Source organism: Dermacentor albipictus, chromosome 7 (assembly GCF_038994185.2).
Source record: "Dermacentor albipictus isolate Rhodes 1998 colony chromosome 7, USDA_Dalb.pri_finalv2, whole genome shotgun sequence".
Classification (NCBI taxonomy): domain Eukaryota; kingdom Metazoa; phylum Arthropoda; class Arachnida; order Ixodida; family Ixodidae; genus Dermacentor; species Dermacentor albipictus.
In genome coordinates this window covers 10,927,818-10,955,646 of record NC_091827.1, presented here as the reverse complement: position 1 = coordinate 10,955,646, position 27,829 = coordinate 10,927,818, and the positions used below count along the sequence as shown (strand labels likewise).

The following is a 27,829-nucleotide window of genomic DNA, read 5'->3' as shown; positions in this document are numbered from 1 at the left end:
TTGGGGTCAGTGCCACGCACTGACTGACTATGTGCAGTCTGCTACTGTCACTTAAATTTGGGATGTAAGGGAATGCCTGAAGCTAAGGATTTTCCACAGCTCTTACTCTGCTGTGTCACACCATATGCAGCTAAAATAATTGGTCTAACCATGGGTATGTTGAGTGAGACGTGAGGAAAGGCTATTTTAGTTATGACAAGTGGTATTATAAAGGAATGGTGCAGACAAACACTTGAGCATGCCACCACGCATCATGGGACCATCCTGCAAAAGGCTTTGGAGTGTGAAATTGGGATGGACAAACTTGATTGTTATAACACGCCTCAGTTCACAAGACTTCCTTGATTCTACAGCATGTTCCATTGGCTTGCTATATTCGTTGTGTATCGGGTAGCTGGCTTTATGTATAGAAAGTGCAGTGGAGTTCCTTTTGTTTTGTTTTTTTCCACCCTTGTGTTCTGTGCCCTTTGTTCCTAGAGTGCTTGACTCCTCATACAATTTAGCAGTAGAGCTAACCGATAACCCCACTAAGTGCCCCAGCAGCATAACCCAGCATATTTACTGGAAAACTGTCATTATACTTTGACAATCATCCTTCGATCGATGCTGCTCAATTTTTCAGTCGGACCAAAGCCATGTGCCTGTGGTGCCAGCCGAGGACTTCCCGCCGCTGTCCCCCCTTTACCGCTCCCTGCGCTTTGCCTCGGTGAACATCGACGAGCTCTGCTTTGTCTTGAGCGACAACAGCGATGTCGCCGACCACAAGAAGTGCCTGCAAGAAGTGGTTCGCCTTAGTCTGGACTCTGTGTCATGTGCCTGTCGACCCAGGGCCACTCCTCCCGCCATGCCCATGGGAAATAATCAGCCAGACACTTCGCCTGCGATCATCTATGACATCTTTACATTCGTTGGTGGCATACAGGTGGGCAGAAGTACTAATGGCACATTTGTCTAGTGCTATCGCTCTTCAACTTGTCAAAAAGACTTCTTCTTGGGCAAGTTGGTGCTTAGATTTCCTAGGTATACTTTGTGGCGAAAAATACATTTCTTGAAAAGGGACAGAAGAAAGGAAGACAGTGAAGCGGCCATGTGTCACTGTCTTCCTTTCTTCTGTCCCTTTTCAAAAAATATATTCTGCACCACAAAGTATACCTAGGAGCTCTTCAACTTGGTTTGCAGCAAATGCACACCCCTCTTGAGAGTTGAGCCAGAGAAGCATTCCCTAGTCGAACGTTCAGCTGCTCCCAGAGCAATCAGATAAGTCACGTGATCACCATTCTGTTGGACTTCGGTCGTGATCCCACCTCGAAGATGAGGGTGCCTCCGAGCACTCTGAGCTGAAGTGCAGTGCTCTGAACGAACCAGTTGGACATGTTCCAAGCGCTCAATTTCAACTGTGTAAATGTCAATTGTACCACCAGAGCATGCTAGAGCACTTGAGGGTGACCATTTGAATGTGGCATAGGGAGGTTCCTAGTTGACTAATGCATATATGGGGGATTTAGAATGACTGTGTTTGCATAACTATAATGCATTATCTTTATTTTTATTTTTTCCCCATAATTTCTAGTCTTAAAGTGTGCCTCATGGTGCCTGTCAACCTATGCTCTGAATATTATGTTATTGTAAGATTAAACAGTGTGATTCAAACGGCCGCCTGTCTTTGGAAAGCCATGCGTTAAAAAAAAGTTATTAAATGCTTTTCAATTCTGAGCACTTTTCTCTAGTTTGAGGGTCTGAGTTCACTGAAAAAGAAGTGAAAGGGTGTTGATGTTCAAATGAATATGATGTGGCACAGTTTCTTTTTCGATGCATTGGGCGCAATGCATCTAATGCATGTCAATTTGTTAGAATTAAATCTTTGTGCATTTGAACTGTTGCGTTGTGCCAAACATTCAAGTTATCAAAGAAATCAATGGCTGATTGTTTTCAGCAGTCTGTGTGGACATCCCCTCATACTTAGGATGCCAAGTAGATTTGACATGGTGCATTAATGGCAGCAGGGCATGCTGAACAGGAGCCCGCCTCCATTATGGTTGATTTTTCTTCAAGCTACCTCCATCTTTCATGCTTGAAGGACACTTGGCTGAGGATCTTTTGAAATATACTGAACCCAAGTTAGCTTAATTAAAGTAATTCTTCTAAGGCTCTCCAAAAACAAGGTCCAATTTTTTTCAGGACTGGAACTAGTATGTCTCTCAGATTTTAGGCTCATACTGCTGATAGCTATAATTTGAAGTGGTCTCTGCCTACCTATGTATACTTTATTTGCCATTTTCAAAACGTGCTGGAAGTAATGTATGGTGAAGCTGTAAGACAGCAGTGCATTTGTGCTTAAATTTTTTAATTGTTACCCAGGTTGTAACACCAGTGTTGAAAGTGGCTTGAAAGTGAAAGTGAACTGTTGAAATAGTGGCTTGTCAGCTGCAGTTTCTGTTTGCGGAGTACAAAAAAGTTGCACAAGTCCAGTTATGCAAGCGGAGTACTTGAATGACGACAGCAACATTGATTCTGCTAAATTCTCTCATGAATGGTGATGTGTTGTGGTTTTGCAAAGCCCAGCTCTGTTGACGTAAGTGTTCAAAGCGACATCTCCACTAATTAAGGCTCATGGGCTGCGAAACTTCAGATACTGACAGCAGTATCTGAAGTTGGCCCTTCAGCCTGCCAGGTATATAACGTTACCTAACCTCTCCTACTAGGCTGTTGCTTAGGCTAAGCTAGTGCTGCTCTCTATCTCTACCATTGTGGTGTACTGCTGCTGCCACTGCTGTTCAGGTTACAGCATGTTCAAAAATCTTGGTTGCCCAAATTTCAGAACATATTCACATGCCTACATTGAAGAAACAGAATGCGGAGCATGCTGAACAGTCAGGCAGCTTATACCCAGAATTGTGTATGGTAGATTGAAAATGAACATTTTTCCTGGAGAGCTTTCATTTTTCTAGACAGTTGCACTTGTTGGGCATTTCCATTGTTACTTGCACTCCATGTACATTCATGCTAAAGTAGAGCCAGCACTTCCTATGGATGCTTTGGCCTGTGTGAGTGCGTTTCTTGTTTGGTATAGACTACAGCTTTTCTCTTTTGCATCATCTTAAACAGGTTGACAACCAGCTCTCGCAAGGCGAGTCATCGAACGAAGTCTATGATTTCCCCGTCGTGTTGGTGCCCAGAGATGATACTTCATCGACAGAGGGTGCGTCGTCGTGCCAAAATGCTGTGGCATCGCTGACGCTGTCAATCGAAATTCTCCGTGATGGTCGCCTGACTGCGGATTCACTCACCATCAAGTTCTCTCCGCTTTCTCTCTTTTTGGAAGACACACTGCTTTATAGGTTAGTGGCTACTACAGTTCTCAGAAGTTCTGTGACCCACCATGGCAACGGAATCTTTTACCAAACTACTAGATTATTGCATTTTTATGCCAGAAACCAACCTACTAGATCAGGAGTTGGTTTTTCTTTTAGCATGAAATGGTTATAGGCTGCATGAATCAAGTGGCAGTAAAGTTCCGCCACACACCATCCATTGCTTATGATCATGTCCCCTGCAAAGCAATGAGGGGTTTGGAATAATCTCTGTGCCACTGCTATATACAGATATCAAACACATGGTCTCTTATTTTCTACACCAGTGCTGTCAACTAGGCTAAGAACTTATCAGCTCAGGCACATGTTTAGATGAGTAACTGCTGCTTGCAAAACATGCGGTGCATGTCAGTCCAAAGGCAACAATCCGTAAAACATTTTAAATGTTTGCTGACCATTCTTGTGACTACATGTTCTAAAACAAGCCACACCAAGATCACAAGCACTGGCAAATGTAGAAGAAACGAAAAAGTGGGTTTTAGACTGTTCCAACTTGTTCACGTTTGGAGTTACATTGATGGTATGTGGCCGTCAATCTGGCTTACAATTCGTTTTGCAGGCTGGCCCGCATGTCAAGCTTTGTGCGTACAGCCTGGCACTGTGCACCTCTCCCAGCCAGTCGCGAGTCCCACCTACCCCAGGAGGTGGCGGTCGCTTCTCAGGCTCTGATGCGAACAGTGCCAGTGCGTGAGATTGTGCTGGAGCCCTTGGCAGTGCAACTCAGCCTACACGCCTCGCTGAAGCTGTACTTGTCTTTGAACGGGACGCCGCTGAGCTTTGCACGATTTAGCCGGAGGAACCTTGTGACGGGCTGCTACCAGCTGGGCCAGCTGTTAACACGACACTACGTGACTGGGGCACTGCTCAGGGCAGGTGAGCTCTGTGGTAGGGCTTTAAAAGGCTTGTTACCATGAAAAGGTTTTCATCTGTCAGAGTGTCAGAGAGGAGGCTTTTTATTAATTTTGGCAACCTGGAATTCTTCAATGCACACCTTAATCTAAGTGCATGGGTGTTTTTGCTTTTTGCCCACATCACAGTCCAGCCCCAATGGCTGGTAATTGAATGTATGATCTTGCCCTCAACAGAATTCCATTGCCACTGAGCTGCCACAATGGTCAATCATTTTTTCTGATTCTAATTTTAGGTTGGGTTGTGGGCTCCTTGGACTTGCTCGGAAACCCGACGGGTCTGGTGCGTGCCCTGGGGTCTGGAATGTCTGCGATGGTGGTGCTTCCATACAGAGGCTTAGCACAGGGCCGACCCTGGGCTTTCTTCATGGGCATCTCACACGGAGCTTCTACCATGTTGCGTCACATCTCCTCCGGTGAGCCCAGTGAATCTACAGTCCTAAACAGTTGACATATACAAACAAATTAGGGCTAACTAGTATCTTTTGTTTTGCTTTCGGCAATGTGTGTAGTGTCAGCATGATTTTGGCTCGAACGCTTAGAGTGAGGCTTATGACATCTTTGGTGGCCATATATATGAGCTTATATATGATATGTATATACGTATATATATCAACAGGTGACTAGTCGTTCCACACGAGGAAATCACTCGAAAGAGGTCAAAGAATTCGCCTGCAGAACCGATTGCTTCAGTAATTCATTTTTTCCTCGAACTGTTCGAGAATGGAACCGTCTCAGTGCACACATTGTCGAGAAACCCACCATGCAGTCATTCTTAAGTGCTTTATAATTCCATCAGCCTTCAATTTTCAGCAACACTTATCATCTCGCGACATATGCTATGGTTCTCCCGCAAAATGCTTCGATAAGTGATGCATTACAGCAGTTTGTCATATCGAGCGACGCGCATGTGCAGCTTGAATTGTCCATGTTCTGATTTCTTCTTTCCTTATCAAGCACTCTGTCAATATATCACTGTACAATTTTTATATCTGTAGCATGGGTTTGTATGCAAGCGACGTGCAAACTATTGGTCTTTCGCTACTTTTCAGTGCGTAGTGTGAGCATTGTGTAATGCGTTCTTGTCTTGTTATTTTTGATCATTTTTTTCATATGTACTGTCCACTCCTGCCTACGGCCTTCTCTGAAGGCTGGCAGTATTTCTCAAATAAATAAAAATATGGTAGTGCAAGACCGTGCTAAAGAGTGAGTGTTTGCGAATGGTGTTCTGCTTTTATGCGAAGCATATTACGAGGGCTCAACCCAGCTCCTCAGGCGCGGCGGTGACCATGAAATCACGTGACACCGTGACGTCACGACAGAGGAGAAGTGGCTTTGGCTCAACTCTTGCAAGACGGGCTGGGTGGGAATCGAACCAGGGTCTCCGGAGTGTGGGACGGAGACGCTACCACTGAGCCACGAGTACAACGCTTCAAAGCGGTACAAAAGCGCCTGTAGTGAATGCGGTGTTGCCTTAGAAACGCGCTGTTTCTAAGGCGTGCGTCTCTTGCTCAGGCGCACATTTCGTTGCCGCGCCGAACGCTGCTTTGCTCGACGCTCACCGCGTCCAATGCGGGGCGCGTAGTCGCTGCCCTGTAGCCCATTGTCTTACACCCCTTGGCGGGTCGACGGGAACGCTGTCGCGTTCCACTCTTGAAGGCGAAGAAGTAATGCATGAGTTGTTTCTTCGTCTAGCCGAACCAAATATAGCCAAGCAACAGCAGTTCACCAGGCTAAACAGTGGTTCAACAACTAAAATAAAGGCTAGTATGCTTCGCATCCTGGGCTTAACCTTACCTAAGCCACAGCCATTTTTTTTCATTTCTTGTTTGCGTTTCATTTGTCCATTACTGTACATGCCCTCATGATTGCACTTGCATTTTCTTACTCATTTGTTACTGCACTCATGTAGTAACATGCGCTGCGCGAGTTACTGCTTGCTAAAAGAAAATGTTTTTGTTTTTGCTGTTTGTAGCTGCTCATGTCACCTTCACTAAGAAGATGATGCAAGGAAGTAAACAGATTAGCTGTGTAATCTGAACACTGTCACCATCATAGACTTCTACTGTCATAAAACTCAACATTTGTCTGTGTCAAGTGAAATCCATTGCTGCCGTGCAGCATACATAGCATTTAATTGTCTGAATGGACTTTGACAAGTTGTGTCACAGTGCTGTTTGGTAACCAATGAAACTACCAACATGGAACTGATGTGGTTTTGACCCTGTTTGTTTCTTATCCCAACTTTTTTTCTGTTCTAGATTTGATCAGCCAACTGAAGTATGTACGAAATGAGACGTTGCAATAATTATCATAACCATGGTGAACAGTGTTGCCACCTCACTTAATTCATATTGATTCATATTAATTCATATTATAAATGTTGATGCTAACAAGATGCAGCTAAGTAACAAAAAAAGAGCTGCAAGTACAGCACAGCACAGCTTTCATGCCCACAGTCTGTGATGCCTGCATTGTGTTTCAACGCAGGTGCACTAAGTTCTGTGACACAGCTTGCCACCAGTGTGTCTCGGAATCTGGACAGGCTCTCCTTGGATCCAGAACATCTCGCTTGGAAAGAATCACTTCGCACTGGTCCTTCAGCGGGCATTGGCCAGGGACTATCAACACTTGGAATCAGCCTGCTAGGTATTGCCTCTACATTGTTGTTTTGCTTCTTGCCAATGTTTGTTTTCACCAGATTATCACCATTATCAAGTTCTCGCTCAGTGCAAGATGCACTTGAAGTATCTGAAATTTCTTGGAAAGACATCGATTCTAAAGTGATAGAGGTATGTCTAATCAGATTGTGTGCGCATCGCAAATGGTGTTGTGTGTTCTTGATTGTATACAAGCACCAGCAATTACTCTGGAATGCACAACAAGTCGAGCACCTCTACGTTGAATGCCTTTACAACACACGCCTTTACAATGAAATTACCTGTAATGAAGGAATTATTCTGTCCTGGTTATGTTGTGAGCTATGCAGTGTACGAGCTTTACAATGAAGTGACCTGTATAACGAATGATTTTGGAGGCCTGAAGCGTTTTGTTATAAAGGCTTTCAACTGTATAAATGATGGCCTTGATCAGTTGTAGTTTAGATTTGACGATTGATGACAGCGTTCATCGTTGTCATTGTAATATGATTGTTACTTGTGTTTCTGGGCACAAGTTCGCCCGATTCTAAATTCTCAGTTTTGGCAGCGTTTTACTTCCTCACCATCACCTGTACAATGTAACAATACAGGTAATCAATACAAATTAATCACCACACAAATAACCAACATACCTTGCAGGACTATGTCTCAGTCACAGATATTAAAGGCAGCCAAGATGTGTAACCAAGGTAAAGTAGAGTTTTGAATAACATGAGTTGTGAATATTATGGGAACCCGTTTCAGAAGCCATACCAAAGTCAGTGCCAAAGACTCATACCTGTCAGCACTTGTGTAGTCCTCTCACTTGTCACTGCCTTTTGAGCATTTTTTTTTTTCAGTATGAAGCCTAATGAACCCCGTAGCGGTGACTCAGTGGCTACTGGCATTCTGCTGCTAAGCATGAAATTTCTTTCGCACCCTTAAAGTGTTGCCTTTAGAGTTCTTCTAGTTGTCCCTTGGTGTAGCAATTGTATGGCTGATTTAGAATCGCTGGCAGCAAAGCTTGGGTGATAGATGTGGTCATTTCAACTTTTAAGCATTAGCCTATATGTGACAATCCAGTCATTCAATCAATGGTTAGTTGGTTGGAACACAGAGAAAACTAACGTTGACGAACACCAAGAGACAAGACGTAGTACATATGTAATGAAGTGGCTTATACGAGGGCCGTTTTTTTTTCAACCTCCGATAGGCTAGAAATAAAAGACAAGTTCATCTAAAACAATAATTTTATTACTAAAAGATTAGTACAGTTACGCTTACTTTTCGACATAATCACCGAAGAGATTGAGGCATTTGTCATATCTGTGGACAAGCTTTGCAATACCCTCTTCAAAAAATGTTGCCGCCAATGAATTCAAGTAGTCCTTGACGTTGGTTTGAAGGTCACCATTGGTTTGAAAGCGCTTCCCACCAAGCCACGTCTTCAGTCCAGAAAAAAGATGAAAGTCGCAGGGTGCTAAGACTGGACTGTATGGCGGATGATCGAAAATGTCCCATCCAAAATGTTCGAGAAGCCGTTGAGTTGCTCTAGCAGTGTGTGGACGGGCATTATCATGGATCAGAACAACTCCAGCTTTCAGCTTTCCTCTTTGTTTGTTCTGAATGGCTCTACGCAAACGTTGTAATGTTTCACAATAAACAGCTGCAGTGATTGTGGTTCCGGGCTCCATAATCTCCACATGCAACACACCTTGTTGATCCCAAAACACAGTAGCCATGGTCTTTCTGTTGTTGAAGGTTTTTTGAATTTCTTTGGTTTGTTTGGTGAATTTGAATGCATCCATTGTTGTGATTGTCGTTTTGTTTCCGGTGTGTCGTATTGAATCCAGGTTTCATCCCCAGTCACGATTGATTTCAAAAGGTTGTCTCCTTCATCCTGATAACGCTCAAGGAACTCCAAAGCTGACGCCATTCGTCGAGTTTTGTGGCCGTCCGTCAACATTTTTGGAACCCAACGTGCACAAAGTTTTTTGTAGCGTAACCGTTCAGTAACAATAGAGTACAAAACAGACCTTTAAACTTCTGTAAATTCCGTAGATAAAGCATTAATGGTGAATCTGCGGTTTTCTTGAACCATTCCGTCAAATCGTTGAACCAGGTCATCTGAAACGACAGATTTGCGTCCTTGGCCCCCGTCATCATGCACATCATTACGTCCATCTTTAAAATTTCGACACCATTCACGCACAACACCATCACGCATGAAGTTTTACCCATACACTCGACTCATTCTCCAATGGATTTCTGCAGCACCATGGCCTTCAGCCTGTAGAAAACGAATAACACTTCGCAATTCACACTTGGCGGGGGCAACAATAATGGCAGCCATGTTTACGTGGCTGTAGCACAATGCCGACTGACGCCTGAATGTCAACAATGGTGGAGTGTGTAGTGCGAGAGCTGCGCAGTCGCCTACAGCGCATGTCCGCCTTCAGCTGCCCGCGTAGCGCCTGCACAGAGCGATCGGAGGTTGAAAAAAAAACAGCCCTCGTATATATCAATCTGTGCTACCCCTACAAATGTGCTGGCTCTGTTCTCTACATAATTTTGCAAAGAAACAACCAGCAGTACCTAAATATTCTCACTGCAGCGCATGCCACATATCCTCACCTCAAGTGCATGATTTCTTTTTAAAGTGAAGCTTTGTTTGCCTTCCTTCCAGGAGTTTGGCATATCTGCCCCAGTCGGCTTTTTGCCAAGCAAAGTAGGCCGATCCCACAGTGTAACAGTAAGCCAGGCTGATGCCAGAGATGATGTAATCGAAACCACCTCAGTTCCAACAATCACACCACCCTCACCACTCTCACACCAACAATCACACCACTCTCTTCCTGGTTGTGTTGCGCACTTGTGTTTGCTTCATAGTTTTAGGTGAAACGTGTCTCAGTGAAATTCCAGCAGATTTCATGGAAGCTAACACTGTCTTTGACAATCATTATCGATTATTTATTTTTTAACTGACACTGTAATTGTTTTCATGGCAAAACGCAGGAGCTGTTGCAGGCATTGTGGATCACCCAATGCAAGCCCTGATTCATGAGGAGAGCCGAGGGCCAACTGGATTTGTCAAGGGCGTTGGTCGTGGCCTCATGGGAGCCGTAGCCAAGCCAATCAGTGGTGCTGCTGAACTTGTGGCTCAGACGGGAAAAGGTGCACTTCTTCCTCACTTGGACTCACTCTATCCACTGTTATCGCTTTACTTCACTAAATTTTAGAGGTGGGCAAATGTGATATTTTTCGAATACAAATAAAATACGAATGGCGAGTATCGAATTTCAACTACTCAAATGCAGACACGTATATTTACTGCAGGAGTATCTGTTTTTTTATAATTCGGTACGATGTTCATACTGATTAGTGAAAAAAAAATACGACGGCTAACAATCAGGGTCAGTTTTAAACGCACTATTTGTCATTGAATAATTACACCAACAACCTCTCAACGTCTTTGGAACCTGGTTGCTAACCAGCTTTCCAACAATGAATAGTATGACTATCTTTCCAATAACACTAAATGAACGGTTGCCAAAAAATGAAAAGATGACTGGGTGGGGAGAAACGAGAATGCTGCTGAAGGACTTTTGTGCCACAGACATATGTAATAGGGCCTGTTGTAAAGAAACCACCACTGGTTGTAGCATACAAGATAAAACTACTACATGATTAGACTACCTTAAACACTAAATGACAGGCTACATGCAAAATGACAAGCTGTGATGTAGGCTTCAGCTGGGAAACTGTACATATCAAAGCTTGCTATGTGCCCATTTTGTTTCTATATTGCTTCTCAAAATATTGTTGTTTCACTTTTGATAATTTGCAATATACTTTGTTTAACAGACAGAGAACAGTAACCACGCTTTAACAGTTAGATTCTGCAAAATATTTGGTTAGTTTCAATTATTTAAAAATACTAAATAGTTTCTTTTTGAACAAGAATAGTTAGTGTGTAATATTTGATTTGTGTTTGAAATTTTTAATATTCACCCACCCCTACTTAACTTGCTTTGTTACGAGGGAGAAACCCACAAATTTACAGCTAATAAGTAGGCATCATGTCATCGTAAACGCATCATGTCTTTGGTGTCCCAGAAACATTTATGAATAACTGGAACAGGCTGAAAGAACATGCTTTTGCAAGTCATTTTTTTGCATTCAACAGAAGTTCACTCATCTTTGTTTTACCACTAAAATTTTATGCATATATTGCAACTTGGGATGCATTTCAATCGTGACATTGCAAAACATGGTAGTTCATCGTAATAATTTTTTAGCGCAGCATGTTTCACCCCCGTGGTCGCACTTTTCTTTGCAGGGATCCTGCAAGGTGCAGGCTGGGGTGATTTCACCCAGCGCAGGCATGAGCCTCGGTTGTTGTCGTATGACAATGCACCCTTTTCGGAGGCAAGGGTTCGAAGAAAGATTCTGCTTGACCAAGAGCTGCTGCTGGTCCTGCATGTCCATCTGCTGTCTGAAGAGGGCACCAACCAGCCCTTGATTCTTGTGCTCACTCGGCAGGTAGGTCAGACAAACATAGTCACACGTTTGCCTGTGTTTTCATTGATTAACTGATTAATCACTCAGTCACTCAATCGATTTTGATGTCCCAAAGTGGCTATGAGAGACACCATAGTGGAATGTTTGGGATTTATTTAGACCACTTTGAACTCTTTAACATACACCCTAAGACCACTGTATTGATTGATTGATTGATTGATTGATTGATTGATTGATTGATTGATTGATTGATTGATTGATTGATTGATTGATTCCAAAGACACGCCGGGGCCATGAGAGAGGCTATAGTGGGGAGGCTTGGAATTAATTTTGACTGCCTTGAGCTCTTCAGATCAGCATGTGGGTTCCTTTTTTTTTAATTTTACCTTCGTCGAAATGCAGCCACCTCTCCTATCAAATGAACCCATGACCTCGTGGCCGGACAGCAGCAGAGCACCATACCCACCGAGCCTCTGTGGCAGTTTCTGTCCATGTTAGAAAAAAGTATGCATAAACTAAGAAACGAGCAACGCTGACTGACAGCTACGTCTTGCTTATGTAGTCTGCTTCTTGAAGATTCTCTGTTTCACCTTGTAAGCGTGTCATTGACTGCTGCACGCGAACATACAGAGTTGCCTTTCTTTTTTGAAGGAATACTGACAGAAAAGCTTCCTCATTTTTATTCCTTTATTGGATAGCTGTCAACCCATTAATCGTGTTATGGAGCCTTACTTCCTCTGGAGCGTAATAAATAGTTAATTACGTTACCTTGTAACAGCATCAGTTCGAAGTGCTCGTCAAATGGAAGCTTCGGATGTGAAAAAAGATACTACAGTATTCACGTCACTGAAACCTGATGCGGCGATGCCATGGTACCAATCACCACAGAACCATAAAAACACACTATCCATGCTGCTGACAGCCTGGTCCCTTCAGCACTCAACAGAGGAGAGAGCAGTGGGGTATTCTGTAAGAGTCCACCTAGTTGACTGTCCATTTTGGCCGCTGCTGATTGGGTGCAGCTGTACGAGTGAGGAAGAGACGAGACAAGCGGCCCTAGCCAATCAGCAGTGGCCAAAATGGACAGTCAACTAGGTGGACTCTTACAGAATATCCCCCCGGGTTTTCATGAATTTCCAAGAGAAGTACACAATCAGAAGGGCAGAAGCATTTGACGACACAGTCATTGTATGGCCTTCAACCTTACTGGCATGCTCTGTGGTTCTTTGTAATACCAGATGACTGCTACTACTTCCAACTTCACTGGCGTAAATAGCATCCTCTTTCCCGTCCAAAGCCATGCTGCACTTGGCGCATGTTTTTAATGGGTCATATAGAAGATGCTGTAATTATTTATTTGTGGTGCTCTCAAGAAATTTAAGTCAACAGCTACCTAAATAAGCAAGAAAAGCAGGACACAAAATTTTCATGTCAGCTGCCAGATCTCATGCATTGAACAAATCTTAATGGGTCCTGCAGTTAATAACATGTGGGAGTGTACCAAACACTCTTCATATCTTTGTGTTCGATTATTCGTGCCAGAGCTTTGACATAAAGCATTTGAAGTTGTTGCAGTGCAGAGTCAAGTATTGTGGTTCTGAGAATTCAAATTTAAAAGTTCATGTGCTGTAACTCGTAGCTTACTTAACAGCATAGTTTGCAAGTTTATTGCTAATGGCACTTTCACAGCATTTAGGTACTCTTCTTCAGTTTAGCTGATATCAAAATGACTAGAAGGACTGCTCTCAGCCTCTCACTGTTCTAGTTTCTGCACATTAATGTGCATTGTGTTTTTCTTTTGCAGTGTCTCTGTCTGCTGAGCAAGACTGATGGCACACTCGAACGGTGCTTCTCCTTGGCTGAGCTTTTGTGCACTGGTCCACCCAGTGATCCCGCATGCGTGGTCCTCGACCATGGTCCACCGCAGTCAGGAATGCTACTGGAAGAGGTGAGAGAAGGAGTGTGCTTGCTTGCCTGCCATGACTAGTTGGCATGCACCAAGGCTAGTTACAGTTGTGTGGTCCAATCGTACAGTCAAGGAGAGGGAAAACATCCGACAGATGCCAAGTCTCGGCTGCATTTCATTAGCTTTGAATGGAATGCATACTGTGTGCACAAGGTGGAATGTGTAACTATGTGTCACTGTTAGCACATATGTTGTATGTGAGTAAATGTAATGACAGAACTAAGCTTACTCTACCAGTAATCATGTGCCAGAGTAGAGAGCGATGAATATTCTGGATACCTAATTTCGTGGTGGTAAGTGACAGATGCTATAGCACTGTACATGTAGTGGGGTCTGATGTGGGATTCTCACACCGTACTCTTGGGACAAAGGAACGACAACACAGTAGTGCAAACAATCACAAGGGCATTTATTGCACCTTTCATAGATCAATGCCTGCTGGCCGAGTTGCTATCCACAAAACATGCCGATGGGCACGCGCCAAATCTAGAAGTCCGACTCACCGCAACCGGAAGCGAGCGAATATGTTCGCCCCATGCTGGATCCCAACGCCTGGTCGTTCGCGTGTATAGTCACGCGAATCGTGGCGCGTTCGAAGGCGGCCACGCGAGACGGTCTCGCCGAAGCATCGGTCGGCGCGCGGCACGGCATGTCCGTCCCGCTTGCTTCCCGAACCCAAAGAGAGCAAGCGCCTTCCTTTCAGCGCCCAGGTAACCTCGCCTGTCGGCGGCGTTAGCAGCGCAACACTCGCGCCATCTCTCGCACTGCGCTTCAACCACATCGACCGCGCAGGCGTCACGCAGGTCACGCGGCGAAGCGGGAGTACAGGAGACGCGCTATGCGGGAAAAACATCAGGGGAGGCGCGAGGGTCGCGCATCCCCACAATGTTCAAACCAATTGTAACCAGTGCAGAGGTGCCTCATCTGTGCCACAATGATTGTATTCCCAATCTGTTTAAAATCTTTAATGCTGTGCTTATTATTTTTCCTATTTCTGGACTATACTGAAACCGCAGGGCAAACTACTCAAAATATGTGTGCATGTGTGCGTGTGTGTGTGCGTGCATGCTTATATGGGAGACAATGTTTCAGGCTTGACCACTGTGCATATAAGCTGTGGAAGGAAGTCTGCCTTAGGCCATACAAAGCTTATCAAAGGGTGCTTTCTCACATGGCTAGGAAAGTGCCTGGCTTTGGTTTGGTGGCCAACCTCTTCTTTTTTGTCAGACTTAGCCACTAATGGGTTCCAAGGAGGACTTAAACGAAGATGAAGAATAGAATGAGTGAACTGCCTATAAGCACCTCTCTTGTGCATGTTGTAGCTCTTGGCTGTGATTGCAATATGCAGTGTCAGAATATAAAAGTTGAACCTTGATTTTACGAATGTGGATACAGTCGAGCCCACTCATAACAGTCTTCAAGTGCCAAGGAAATGCCATTGTTATAAACTACTTTTGTTGTAACCGGGTTGCACAAAAAAAATTTAGACAGAAAGAAGCACAGACAAATGCACTTATAGCATTACCTGTTTTAACAATACTCGAAGGTAACAATGTGCAACTGCCCCACCCTGAACTTTTATGGGTGTTCTATGGTAGAATAAACCACTTACTTTAATGTTACCATGCCGTATTATTGGCTATAAAAGTTAAGTATGGCTACTGGGTGTCTGCGTCTAAAAGAAAAGGACGAGGAAATTCAGGGAAAAATGAATGCGAGCTGCTTCACTTCCTCCAGTTTCGTGCCAGGACATGGGTAATTGGACATCGCAGGGAGATGCCTTTGTCCTGCAGTGGACATAAAATAGGCGGATCGTGATGATGATGATGATGAGTGGGTTTGAGCATATAACAAGCCATCGGATATATATATAGTAAAAGCTAGTTAATTCGAAACGCAAGGGGAAGCCGCTTCAGTTCGAATTAACGAAAGTTCGAACTAACAAAAGTGAAGGAGGGCAACAGTACACTGCGATTTGGAAGCAGTAGGGCATGTCAGAAATTTGGCGTGTCAGAAAGTGATGGTGTGTGCCGCGGGCACATGCCATCTTCAAGTCGAAGCTCTGGGTCCGACTGTGCCACACCACCAATGTCCGCCGAAACGAACGTTAGCCGAGGCTTAACGCCATTCCAATGAATCGCGACGGCCGATACCTCCTAAGCTGAAAACAGAGGTGCACAACCGATGAAGACTGCCGAGACAAAGACGCTGAACATGTGAAGGTGGCGAAGGCCCTGATTCGTTGGTTCTTGATTGCAAGCGCAGCTGCGACGTACTTGATTCGCTGTGTTTTGGAGCTTGCCGTGCCATCTCCGCACAACATTAGCAGCTGTACAAGATTTGCAAAGCCTCCGAGATTCGCAACGGGCAAGAAGTCTCCGAGGTTACGTAGAACGGAGAGGCGGCAGCCGCCGCTGCTTTCTGGCTGACCCCGCGTCGGTTAGATTTTTGTCCGATTTTGCCTTCTCTCGCCGTTCTCTCCGTTTCGGAGGCAATACAGCCTTGTGTGTAGGCAGTAGGCGCGTTTCTCTGGCCGTGTGCCAGGCGAGCGTAGTTCGAATTATCCGTGAGGGAACCTTCTCGCGTTCGAATTAACGGACTTTTTTATACATAGACTTCTGTGGAGCTTGGCCGGACCAAATCGTACGGTTCGAATTATCCATAAATTCGAATTATTGAAGTTCGAATTAACGAGCTTTCACTGTATATATATGTAATTTCTCACCAACAGCATGCAATGAATATATGCTTATAACACATATTACATGTAACAAAGGTATTTCATGTCGGATACAACTTTGTTAAAATGAGCTTTGACTATTTATTCTTGAGAGTTCGGCTCCTATGCCAATCGCACCATATTGGCACAGATAATGTATATGCAATATAAGACTGACCATTACACTAAGAAGCTTGAGAAAAATCCAAGAGGAAGTGGTTGAAACCAGCAACGTTGTGACTCGTGTTTGTTTCATCGCAGATGGCGAGCCGAGCCAGGGTGCGAGTTGCGGAGTATGTGACACACACTTCGTCATACTCTGTGCCGCCATCGGCACAGGAGTGCGGTGACTGCAACACGCTGCAAAGTGCACCTGGTGTTGCCTACCAATTCCGCCTTGCGCAACCAGCCATGAGGCCTCTGTTTCTAGCCCGCTTCCACGAGGTCCAGAAGGCGACATTGGGCAAAGGCTTTCACAGCTTTCTCCACACATAGCCATAACCCAATGCATGCCCTTACGATGGAGGAAACATAATCTAATTTAATGGGATAAGCTTCCTACAACACGGAAAAGGCAATGTGTACAGTGTTTCCACGGTAGTACACCTTTTGGTCTTACTGTTCAGTGGAAGTACAGGAAGCGATACAAACCCACTTTCCATCAATGCCTGCCAGTGATTATACACTGTTCAGTTTTACTAGATATAAAGCATTTAAGCGACCTATGGATAAACTATATTTTCTGGAGATCGTAATCGCACAAATTGTACCTAGTCAACCAAAGTTACAATATTCTGTGCCTGGAGCATTTTTTATAACTTAATACGACCATTCCAAGCCCTGCTATTGAAAGCAGCAATGTACATAGGTATTTTTTTATAAATGGTGCAATAAATTGAGTGTTCAATGCGTTTGCAACTTCAAATTTTCTGTTGTGCTTTGTGAAGCAAATGAATTGTGAACACTTTGTGAAATGAATTTATTAACTGGATATGATAACTATATGTGATAGGATTTAACTTGGGCATAACTATGTTACATGTGATGATGTCGTCCCGTCATCTCGATCACTGCTGGCTACACTGTTGTTAGCCTGAAAAAAAGGAAGAAGCAGTGACATGTTAATCGTTAACGTACTGGCAAATGATTATTTGTGATACAGTTATGTTACAGCTGAAGTTGCATTTATTTAGTTTTTTTTTTTCTCCTATAACGGCATTAGAATACATCAGTTACTCAACATGTGACAATGTCACAGTAAAGGACCACAGTGTCACAGGACTAGCTTTTGGGGGGAAAATTGGAATTTTGCTTTTTCACTGGAAAGTATTCAGTGGCTGAAATAAAGTGGGAGATGCGTTTTGATGCCGCCGCCCACACATACAAACTTTGTCGCTCAAGTTTGTAATGGCCTAAAAAAATGGGGTCACTTCATGGTATGGTCCCAGAATAACTTTTTACTCCACCACATGTGTGTATACAGTTACATTTCCTGTTTTCACATTGTGAGAACTAAAAGAAGGTAATATATAAGTACCGGCACAGTAAATAAGACTACTTGAGATTATTGCGCAGAATTTGTGGTGTGGGCAAGGCTGAAGAAAGCGAAAGCCTCTTGCAACATTCACAGCAGCCACGACCATAAGACAGAGCAGTAACAGCGCCAAACTCATAGTGAAGCGACTGGCTCCCGCTTTGAGTTTTTGCTGCATGGTCATTATCATACTCCAGACATTCAGGAGATATGGCCTCTGAGACTATGCGCGGTGTTTTTACAATTTCAGAGGCCATGAGCTAAACACAGAGCTAAATATAGACATGTGACTGTTCTTCCTTGTACCCATATTAAAGCAAAGCTTTCTTTGCAACCTCCCCCCCCCCCCCCCTCACCCCAAGACTTTCCTCACCGTGGCTGCTGAGTACTGCTGCTGTCATGTCCAGTAGCTCACACGTGAAAAAGTTTAATTATGTGCCTGATGCTGGGATCGAACCTCAGCCCCCAGCGCAACAGCCATTAAGCCACAATCGCACATGTGCTTCTCTCGTGCCAACGCCGATGAGCTCATTGAGATTATTGTCATTTGTTGATCATGATCATGATTTCCATACTTCGGCAGATACCCACAATGAGGAATTGGCCAAGAGGCGGGCGGCACATTTACAATAAATAATAAAAAATGAGGGACTGCGAGCCTATATAAGAGCAGTCACATTGCGTACCACGGGTGCACGAGAGCAGATGTGCACACGTCAGTTTCCTTTACACCAAAGACCCAGGAATAAAGTGGGCAAGTTTATAGCATTTAATTACCCACGCCACAAGAGCTTTATTTTGCATAGATTACGAACTGTACATTGGATCTCTAATTTCTTTACATTCCTGTTGGTCACTTAATTGATTGCTCTTACCACTGTGATGTACTGGCTGCCACTTTCCTGGCTAGGCGTCGTCACATCTGAAAGGAGAGATGATATAAGCCTGCTGAAACCAACAACCACACTTGGTTGTTGGATGTACCGTCGACCCGCATGTCTGCACACCGCAGTGGGTGTGGAGAACTATACGGTCGACATACCTGTGCCGTTTGCACAGTGGTCATAGAGACCAGGTGCAACCACTAAAAGAGATTAAGGACCCATGTGTTCAAGTTCGATCGGAGGTAATCAAAAGTGCTCTAACACTAACACAGAGTGGCCTAAAGAGGGTTAAGGATTTTGTTCAAGGTCACTTACGAAGGACGGGAGGGCTTGTCGGCAGAGGCGGGCGACCTAGGGACAGGAAAATGTGGCAATGTGCATGGTAAGTTTTATTTCATTTCATTGGTAAGTTTTATTTCATTCATTGATTTGACACCATAGAAATAAGCCTATTTTTTGCGGTTGATTGTATATATTCTCACTTATGAAAGATGTAAATGTGGTTCCTCCTTGAAGGAGCAACATTTATTGAAACAGAGCTTTCATAAGTGAGAAACTGAGGTAAATATACATAATTAGCACTGACACTGTCAAGCTACGGTACCAGTTACGGTACGGCCTTCAAGATTGCTTTCTTACATTGTGTGCCTTATGTAAGATTTTAACTGTGCATAAACTTTGCAACCCTTTCGGTGACCTATTTACTTGTATAAAACAAACTAAAATATTATGAAAGAATTAAATATGAGTACTACAGTCACCACCTTTGGCAGAGGGATACCAAACCCTGCTGATGCGTTTGTAACTGTTCTTTACTTTCAATTCTTTATTTAAAGGGCCCCTCGCCAAGCCTGTACACCATCTTGAACTGACAAGCACAGTGCATACAATATAACGATCATGTCTGCTAAGTTTTGCAACCCTATGTGCCACGAAAAGAGCTTAAATTTCCAACCAAGCGCCCTCTGTCCTTCTCACGGGCGCCGCCGCGCTGCCAGTCGGAGAGTCAACGTACATAGCGCAAGTGCAACGTCGTACGTGGCAGTGCTGTGACGTCACTCAGCGACACGTTACATGTAAAATTATCCAAGGCAGCAGCAGTTATTTGTGTGATCTGTTGCTTGAATTGACGAATTGAAGTTTAGAGAAATAATTTAGAGAATTTAGAGAAATAATAAAACACACAACCGGAATGTCTGCGTGTCTTTGTTTACTTCGTACCGTAGCAAGGGTGATGCACTTCCATTTCGTCTGCTTGTTTCCCACGTTGTGCAGTCGCGCGCGCCTAGAGCGAAACTACGTCATTTTCTCCCGTGTTCCAGATGCGATCATGCTCTGTCTGTGATCCGCTTGTGTCTGCCTCAGTGTTCATGTAGCACCAACTTATACAGCTATAGTCAGATGGTCTCGTGCACAGCGCGCAAAATCGTGCGCTGCGCAAAACGAGACAAACACAACAGCTCTCCCGCGCAACCGTTAGCGGAATGGGGAACCAGCGCTGGATAGGCGGCGCGTCGAAAAGAGTGCGTTGCACGCCGCCCTGGCGACGAAACGCGGCATATTTCAGCCACACAACCAGACGACACACACATACGCAGCCGTATTATAGTTCGTATGTTTCCGTTTTCGCGCCGCTTGAAGTGGAGTTGTAAAGAAGCTAGCGCCATCAAGTGAAGAAATGACGAAGAAAGCTTTTTAAGCTTTAAATATTTTTCACAGTGCGTCGTGGCGAGCACGTGTGTTTCTTTAACGGTTGCGTCGTGTATCGATGCCATGCTTGCGTGGCTGCCTGCCTCGCAAATCTAGCAGTTATGGCTCCGGTCGTGCTGCGCTATGGTTTCGTAAGTATTAGTTAGCCTGAAGATATTCCATATTTCTCTGGCTAGACATAAAAATTCTGATGTTACTTCGCCACAGCAGTCAATGGAGAAGAAAGCTTTATCGCATCAGCTGACTCGCGCAAGCAAAGGTTTGAGTGCTCCGCTGCTTGATCCTAACAATCCTGGCTACATTTAGCACTAATTACATAAATTTGCCGGATGCATCTCAGCGCCGAGTCCTCATCCGCATTTCTATTAACACATAGGTGGCTTAGTCGCGCGTGCGCCGGCACTATGCGCATACAACTCGTATTACAAGGCAGTTTCCCTCCCACATAATTCTTGACAATGAATGGATAATTTTTACCTTTCGTATCGTTCACTTGGTGCGGTGGCTTTGGAAGGGGCTTGGCGGTGGCATTGCGAAGGAAAAATGGTACATATGCCGGATGGTGCATGCTATTGCTTATTTTGTTTCCGACGAAATACCGACTGCAGATTCTGCTGTTTGGTACTGTCTGCCATGGCTGACCATCTTCACTGTCGAATAAACCAAGGATACACGCGAAATTTGATTTAGAAACCAGCCCGACACCGCTTGACAGGGCGACAAGACGGGAGCTTACTCCGCTCGCCTGACTGCTTGGATCCAATGCCGCCTCCGTTCTTGTTCGTAGGGTTTAGATGGAAAGACGCAGAAGGATACATGCTCCCTCATCCCGACTTAGTTGTGGCACTTGTATACGCAACAGTATCGTCGGCGCCCTTTTGTTTTCCTTCGACTTTAAGGGCACGCAACGCAATCTTCGTCCGCGGAGGAGGCTGCATTGTGCACGTTCTGACCGCCAGGGCGGCGCTGCAGGCGCCGTGAAAACTCCAGCGCTGGTTCCCCATTGCGCCGCGCTGAAAAAAAAAACGAGAAAAAAAAGAAGGTGGGGGTTGTGATGATTGCGTCACGTGATAGTCCGGCTCAAGTATGGGAGAACGCAGGGAAGGAATTTCGCTTGCGGAGGCTAGACTAGGCAAGTGGAGAGAGAGTCCTTGTTGGTAAAATCCCTTAAACTTCGTAAAGTAGCGCCACGCTTTGAAGAATGCCGCCTCCTCCTCGCGTGCTCTGGCCGAGGCCGCCGCCGCGTCGCTATTGGTCTAATAGCATCACATTACGGCACGCGCGTAATCAGCATGATAGCATTGCCTGGCAATGCTATCATGCTGATTACGCGCGTGCCGTTCGTTACTGGAAAGTACCGGGCTCGCAGCGTTAAAGAAAGGAGACGCATCAAGGCAGATGACGATTATCGTTGTGTGCCAGAAGGGGCACTCCAAAGGGTGTAAACTGTTCCTAGAGTGTAGCAGCGAAACTTCCCATTGGCTGCAATGACGTGGCGAGCACGCCTCGTGACGCTGGCTCGCGCTTGTCGGCCTCAACGGAGCAGAGCGGGCGAAACGCTACACCTGCCGCGGTATTACCTTAGAGAAAGGTATCACGTGAGGGGGGAAGGCATCACTGTGACGCCACGTGACCCTTGCTCTCGGAAGCCTCTGTTATATCAGAGCGTGCAAGCGCTCGCCTAGCTGCGTTCCAACTGCGCCTCAGCCAAATCAAAACGCATCAAACGTCTCAATTAACGCGCTCTCTTGCCCGCGAGGAGTCAACTCGAAGAACCGCTCAGCGGCGTTCAATTGGGCATCAATGCTTTCGCATTCACAACTCACAAGAAGTACTTATACTCGTGCATGCATAGCAGCCAACGCTGTGGAGGCTAGATAGACTTCTTGCAGTGGCTTCGTTCGCACTTGGATATAGTTCGATGTTGTTTTGACCGCAGTTGTGCGCAACTGTTTTATTGCGATAGAAATAATATGGACACTCCAGGCGCATTTCTGCCGTCGCCGTGAGGATCCGTATGAGTGAAAGCGTGTGAGGGTGAGCCAGCGAATGGTGCCTCGCCCACCACAGCGGCCACGAGGCCCTATCTCGACGGAGCTGCCAGGTGTCTCGAAGAACTGTTCCCCAACATGTGCCCTACAGCAGACGGCAGCCTCTCTTCTCCAAGAGAGACTTGGGGACCACCTTCAGACCTTCGTCGATGTATCCGTGATACCGGAGACGGGCTCATCAACAGCAGCATGCGTTGCACCGGCCCTACAAAAGTGCAAGCTGTGCCGTCTCCCGGGACGTGCAAGCTCTACCGCAGCAGAGCTAGCAGAAATCCACCTTGCTGTGGACCTACTGGCAGAGGAGTTACCAGCAACCCCGGCTGCCATCTTCTGCGACTCCAATTAAGGCGGCGCTGCTCTGCCTGCAGAGTCCTGACAAGGCTAGCCTTGGGGTTGCGCTGCTCTCTTCAAGACTGACGGCCCTTCAGGACGCAGGATATGCTCACTATCCTTGAATTGGCTACGGGCAAACGTGGGGATCCCGGGCAATGAAGAGGCGGACACTCTTGCAAAGAGTGCCCACCACTCAAGCGACCCCGTCAGCCTTGCTGTAACGGCCGCAGACTTCTCGAGACACAGGCTGCGCCGACACGTCATCGCCTGCCACCCGGACAAATGGGTATCCCTGGGCCAGCCTTCACGGCCTCTTCCACAGCACGGCCTCCCACGAAGGGATGCCTCGTTGCCGCTCCGACTGCGAGTTGGCTGCTACTGGACGGCAGCCCGCCGGCACCGCCTTGGTAAAGCCACCTCGCCAGCCTGTGCCTCCTGCGGTGAACCAGAGACTCTGCTCCTCCTGCTGGCCTGCCCTGCTCACCTGCAGCACCGCGGCCAACTTCTGCAGGAGTTCCACCGCCTGGGGCTCCCATGTTCACGACAGGAAGATATCCTCTTCCCCTGTCGTAATCAGGTACCAGCCTTCCTAAGTGTCGTCAGGTACCTCGACTCGTCGGGGCTTTCGGCTAGACGATAGAAAATTTCTACAAAGATGGATAGCCTAACGGCCATCCCACCACCTCGGGCTTCCTGATCCGCCACAACTTCGCTTCTGCTGGGCCACCTCCTATACGGTCTATCACCAGCCTACACCTCCGCGGTCGAACCCACTGGGGCCTCCCGGCCGGGCTGCTCTGGAAGACCCTCTGCCTTTCTCCCTCCTACACTCTATCTCTCCTTTACTCCCATCTCCCTGACCCTTCTGGCACTGAGCCGTGCTCCTGCATGGGTTGCAGAAGATAGTGCTAGCCTTTCCTCAGTGAAGTGACCAGCGTTGTAGCGGGCGCTCACAGGGTAGTGCCGATAGCTTCGTATGCGCTGTGCTTTCAAAGTTTCGTTCGCGCTGAAGCGAGACATGCGTGAAAGTCAGTTCACCTGCTGCTGCCGCGATTCCTAACTCCAGAATTTTCACAGCGAGTTTCCGCGCTCATCGAGCGAGATGTGTTTATGTGTACCTGTGCGCGCGTACACGTTGCTTGTTTTTTTTTTATCATCAACGTCATTTTATTTTATGAAACCAATACAACAAAACATGATTGGACCCATAGCCAGCTCGGCTAGTGAAAGGTCCAAATACAAGATATTCACTAAAGAAATGGCAGACATTCAAACTACATGTACAAAAAGACGTGAGATACTACAATAGCGGTATTGCAAATATGTAAAGCGCATACATATTCTGAAAAACAACAAGAAATTGGTTTATGAATATACAAAACCAAACACGAAGGTATGTAGTCCCACAGTTCTTGACAGACAATAAAAGTGTTTTTCAATAAGGCCGAAAAATTATGTTTGAGTTTGATGTCATCGGGAATCTCATTCCATATCTGAGCACCATTGTACTCTTTAAATAGCCTTTGACCGTAAATGTTATGAGAAGGCGGTAGGTTAAATCTATTATTAGCGGCGGCTCTTGTTTGTCTCAGCGGCGTTCTAAACAGTGTAAGAGGAAATGTATCATTAGTTCTCATTACTGTGTTTATTATTTGAGCTATCTTTAGTTTGCATGTAACTGATACCGGCAATATTTGCAGTTCTTGAAAGAGTGGTCGACTAGGATCGGTTGTCTTTGCGAAGGTTATGGTGCGAACAGCACGTTTCTGCAAGCGTAAAATTGATTCTAAATACGTTTTTTAAGTAGCGCCCCATGTCTCTAGGCGTCAATTTAGTTGAAAACGGGATAGTCGGTTTGAATCCACGATAGAATGTGTAAGGGCGACTGAACAAGGACGTAGAAAGAAGCCGACACGCAAGGACAGCGCTGTGTCTGCAGGTGTGTGTTTTTCTTTCTACGTCCTCGTTGAGTCAGGCTTACACATTCTATCATTGTTAATTCAGTTAGTAATTAAGCGAATGTTTACAAATTTATACGGCCGATAAAACTACTACCCTTACTTCGTACAGCTATCCACAGCGTAGCAACGAGGGGGGGGAGGGGGGGGGAGGTGTCATATACGTCTCAAGACATCCGGAAATTGTCGATATCCTCGCCTTCCTCTCGACTACACCCGGGGGGGGGGGGGGGTGCGGGGGAGGGTGACAAAAGACCTATGTGTCCCGGGTGCCAGACGACCTAGCTACGTCACTGGCTATCCACTAATTTGCTATCTCAATCGGTGCCTCGCCTTTCGGGCGGAACTACGAATTTTTCATATACAGGCTCAGTATTGAACGAAACAAGTTTTCATCCTTAGAAACAAACACACTGTGGTATACCGCTGCTAATGCGTTGCTTTAGATAATTTTTATTTTTGATGTTTGCGTTTTTTTCGGATTACTTATTTGCAACTCTGCACATTCTCATTCTGTTGTCCCTGTAAACTTCTAAGAAGTTTGCAGGGACAACATGGCCACAATTAGCACATGATGTATGGGAGAAGCATTTGCCCTGCAGTGGGCGTAGCCAGGATAATGATGATGATGGCGATGATGATGATGACGATGATGATTTGCAACCCGTCGCGAGGAGCCGCACGCACGCACGCGCGTGCTCGCGCGAGCGACCGCTGTTGGCGCGGAACGAAGCGTGGACGGAATGCGAGGAGTGATAACTTTTCTCCACCGAACTGCTTGCGTAGCTTCGACAGCGTCGGCTGCTATACATGTGTGGAACGGAGTGTCCTCGCATTCTTCTGCAGCTAAACGCATTGCGTGGCTGCCGCTTTCTGGGGAGCGATTCTCCCGGCCACGCAACGCCGTGGCCGTGCATGCATGCGCCATGTATACACATGTATATACATGTATGCGCCACGGCAGCATGGCGGCGCGAGCGTTCCTCGATCGAGTGTCCGCCAATCGCAGCAGTATAATGCGTACCTTTCTTGAAGGTGTAGCAGAGAGTTAGAATGACGGTCACTATGACGAACAGGCCGATGAGCACCACGGCGAGCCAGGCACACGACAGGGGTGACGTAAAGGGCTCCGGCGCTGTTATGGCCGTTTGCTTTATTTCGTCGAATGTTCTGCGGGAAGAGAGCGCCACTAGAAGAAACTCGGGTCGTAGAGGGAGCCGGGCAAGCCTATGTGCAATATAGATTAGTTATACTTGCATTGTTCTTCTCTTGATGCCTGAAAAGGTGGCGAGGATTACTGCATGTCGTATCGATATGCGCAACCGTCCTGTAAACGCCATTGCTGCTCGAGATGGGCGCGCCACCATAGCCTTTCTGTTTTGCCTTGCGAGTCATATGTTTCCGCTAATAAAACTTATTACTACTGCTGCTGCTGCTGATACTACTACTACTACTACTACTACTACTACTACTACTACTACTACTACTACTACTACTACTAAATTACTGCAGAACTTTTTGTTGGGCTAGTTGGTGCATATTGCTGAAGTACTATATAGCGCCAAACAGACGACACAAGAAGAAGAGACACGGACGAGCGCTTACTAACAACTTAGTTGTTAGTAAGCGCTCGTCCGTGTCTCTTCTTGTGTCGTCTGTTTGGCGCTATAGTACTTCAGTACTAAATTACTGCCGCTACAGATTGTGCTCGTTACCGGCTTTGCTCTCTACTGTATATATTCCTAATGAAACAGCGAACGCTACCTAAATATTCTCGCTACAACAAATACACGCCGTCAAGGGCATCGTTCCTTTAATAGATCATAGATTTTGTAGAAGTGTTCGGCTGTTAATGCGTGTACACAATCATCACGGCCGATGGTTTCTGCGCACAATTATTTTGTCGTCCGTTATGTTTGCGCCCAAGAATTAACTGTGTACGTGTGGTTTCGGCCGCTATTTGGAGTATATTATAATTGTGAGAAAAAATAATGTGACATCACTGGTTGTACACTAAACCAAAATTTAATTACACTAGCTACAATTACGAGGACTCGCTAGAACATGCGGCGCTGATCTTTTCTTCTCTCTCTCTCTCTCTCTCTCTTTTTTTTTTTACAATCCTTGCTTTCTTTTAACTCCTGCAGCCCGCTTGGAATAAAGTTAACCCGTGACTGAAGAGCACACGCAACAAACACGCAGCGCCCACCTGTGGAACGCTGTCCTTGTGTGTCGGTGTCGTCGTTGGCGACGTAGCCCCCGATGGAAACTCGTCTCACGGCCATTTCGGCGAAGCGCCAGTTCGCGGCAGGATTAAGCGTACGATCCGGCGTCCTTTTTTCTTCTCAGATCCAGTGGCGCGTACCCACAGCGCGAATTAGCAGCGGAGATGTGTCAAAAAGTGCAATTGTATATATTCTGTCTTGCGTTTCCTTTCTGGAAAACTCTGCGCTCTCTACCTTTAGTTAAATTCTGGGGTTTCACGTGCCAAAACCACGATCTGATTATGACTCACGCCATAGTGGGGCAGGGGGCTCCGGAAACCTTTCTTTCTTTTCTTTTTAACGCACACCTAAATCTATGAGCAAAACGTGAACAAGATGAGTGCAGGAGCCAACGTTTCGACAAGTGGACTTGTCTTCTTCAAGGCGGCCTTGAAGACAAGTCCACTTGTCGAAACGTTGGCTCCTGCACTCATCTTGTTCACGTTTTGCTCATCGTCTTGAATCGCCATCTCCCGCATTCCCCGTCTTACCTAAATCTATAGGCATACGCGAGGGCTTTTACATTTCGCCCACATCGAAACGCGGCCGCCGCTGCCGAGATCGAACCCGCGTGTTCAGACCTCTGAACTCACATGCACCGGCCCTCCGCGGCAGGTTACGCTTTCCTGTCAAGAATATGCCATGTCACGCTACAGTGTACTAGAAGTCTACAGTGTACTAGAAGTCAAGTACTACACTGTATATAGTCTCGCCGTTGACGCGCATGCCGTTCCCGACATGGAAGGTGCGCGTCGTTAAAGGCAGGAGAGGTTCAGACAGATGACGATTATTGTTTGAGGGCAAAGATGTATACTACGCCCCAAAAGGCACAAGATTTTCTTAAAATTAGGTTAGAATTAGGTTAGGTAATTAGGTTAGGTTCTTAGAATTAGAATATTAGAGCTGGGCAAATTTCAACTTTTACGAATACAGCCGCGGATAACGGTAAGCATCGAATATCGAACCGAATA

The 27,829-nt window shown here is 45.8% G+C and overlaps 2 protein-coding genes across 11 annotated transcripts in view; one reads left to right on the top strand and one right to left on the bottom strand.

Moving 5' to 3' along the window:
• Vps13B (vacuolar protein sorting 13B) overlaps window positions 1–17,049 on the top strand; it is a 121,402-nt gene extending 104,353 nt beyond the window's left edge. For all 7 annotated transcript variants that reach the window (XM_065435100.2, XM_065435097.2, XM_065435096.2 and 4 more), the window contains 9 exons: window positions 623–922; window positions 3,106–3,338; window positions 3,931–4,244; window positions 4,516–4,695; window positions 6,770–6,928; window positions 9,934–10,092; window positions 11,258–11,460; window positions 13,244–13,387; window positions 16,386–17,049. In XM_065435100.2, the coding sequence (XP_065291172.2) occupies window positions 623–922; window positions 3,106–3,338; window positions 3,931–4,244; window positions 4,516–4,695; window positions 6,770–6,928; window positions 9,934–10,092; window positions 11,258–11,460; window positions 13,244–13,387; window positions 16,386–16,619 (1,926 nt within the window). In that variant the 3' untranslated portion in view covers window positions 16,620–17,049. The remainder of the gene's footprint in view (window positions 1–622; window positions 923–3,105; window positions 3,339–3,930; window positions 4,245–4,515; window positions 4,696–6,769; window positions 6,929–9,933; window positions 10,093–11,257; window positions 11,461–13,243; window positions 13,388–16,385) is intronic.
• A 30-nt stretch (window positions 17,050–17,079) lies between these two features.
• LOC135904381 (uncharacterized) lies at window positions 17,080–27,060 on the bottom strand. Of its 4 annotated transcripts, XM_065435104.2 has the most exons (7): window positions 26,804–26,997; window positions 25,852–25,870; window positions 25,619–25,764; window positions 18,858–18,893; window positions 18,701–18,742; window positions 18,534–18,580; window positions 17,080–17,217 (listed from the first exon to the last, which is right to left on the bottom strand). In XM_065435104.2, the coding sequence occupies exons 1-7, from the start codon at window positions 26,877–26,879 to the stop codon at window positions 17,155–17,157; spliced, it is 429 nt and encodes a 142-aa protein (XP_065291176.1). In that variant the 5' UTR covers window positions 26,880–26,997; the 3' UTR covers window positions 17,080–17,154. The 4 variants fall into 4 exon arrangements, with proteins under 4 accessions (XP_065291176.1, XP_065291177.1, XP_065291178.1 ...); XM_065435105.2 differs by lacking the exon at window positions 18,701–18,742 and having other exon boundaries at window positions 26,804–26,976; XM_070521598.1 differs by lacking the exon at window positions 17,080–17,217 and having other exon boundaries at window positions 18,560–18,606.
• Between the last annotated feature and the right edge of the window lie 769 nt (window positions 27,061–27,829).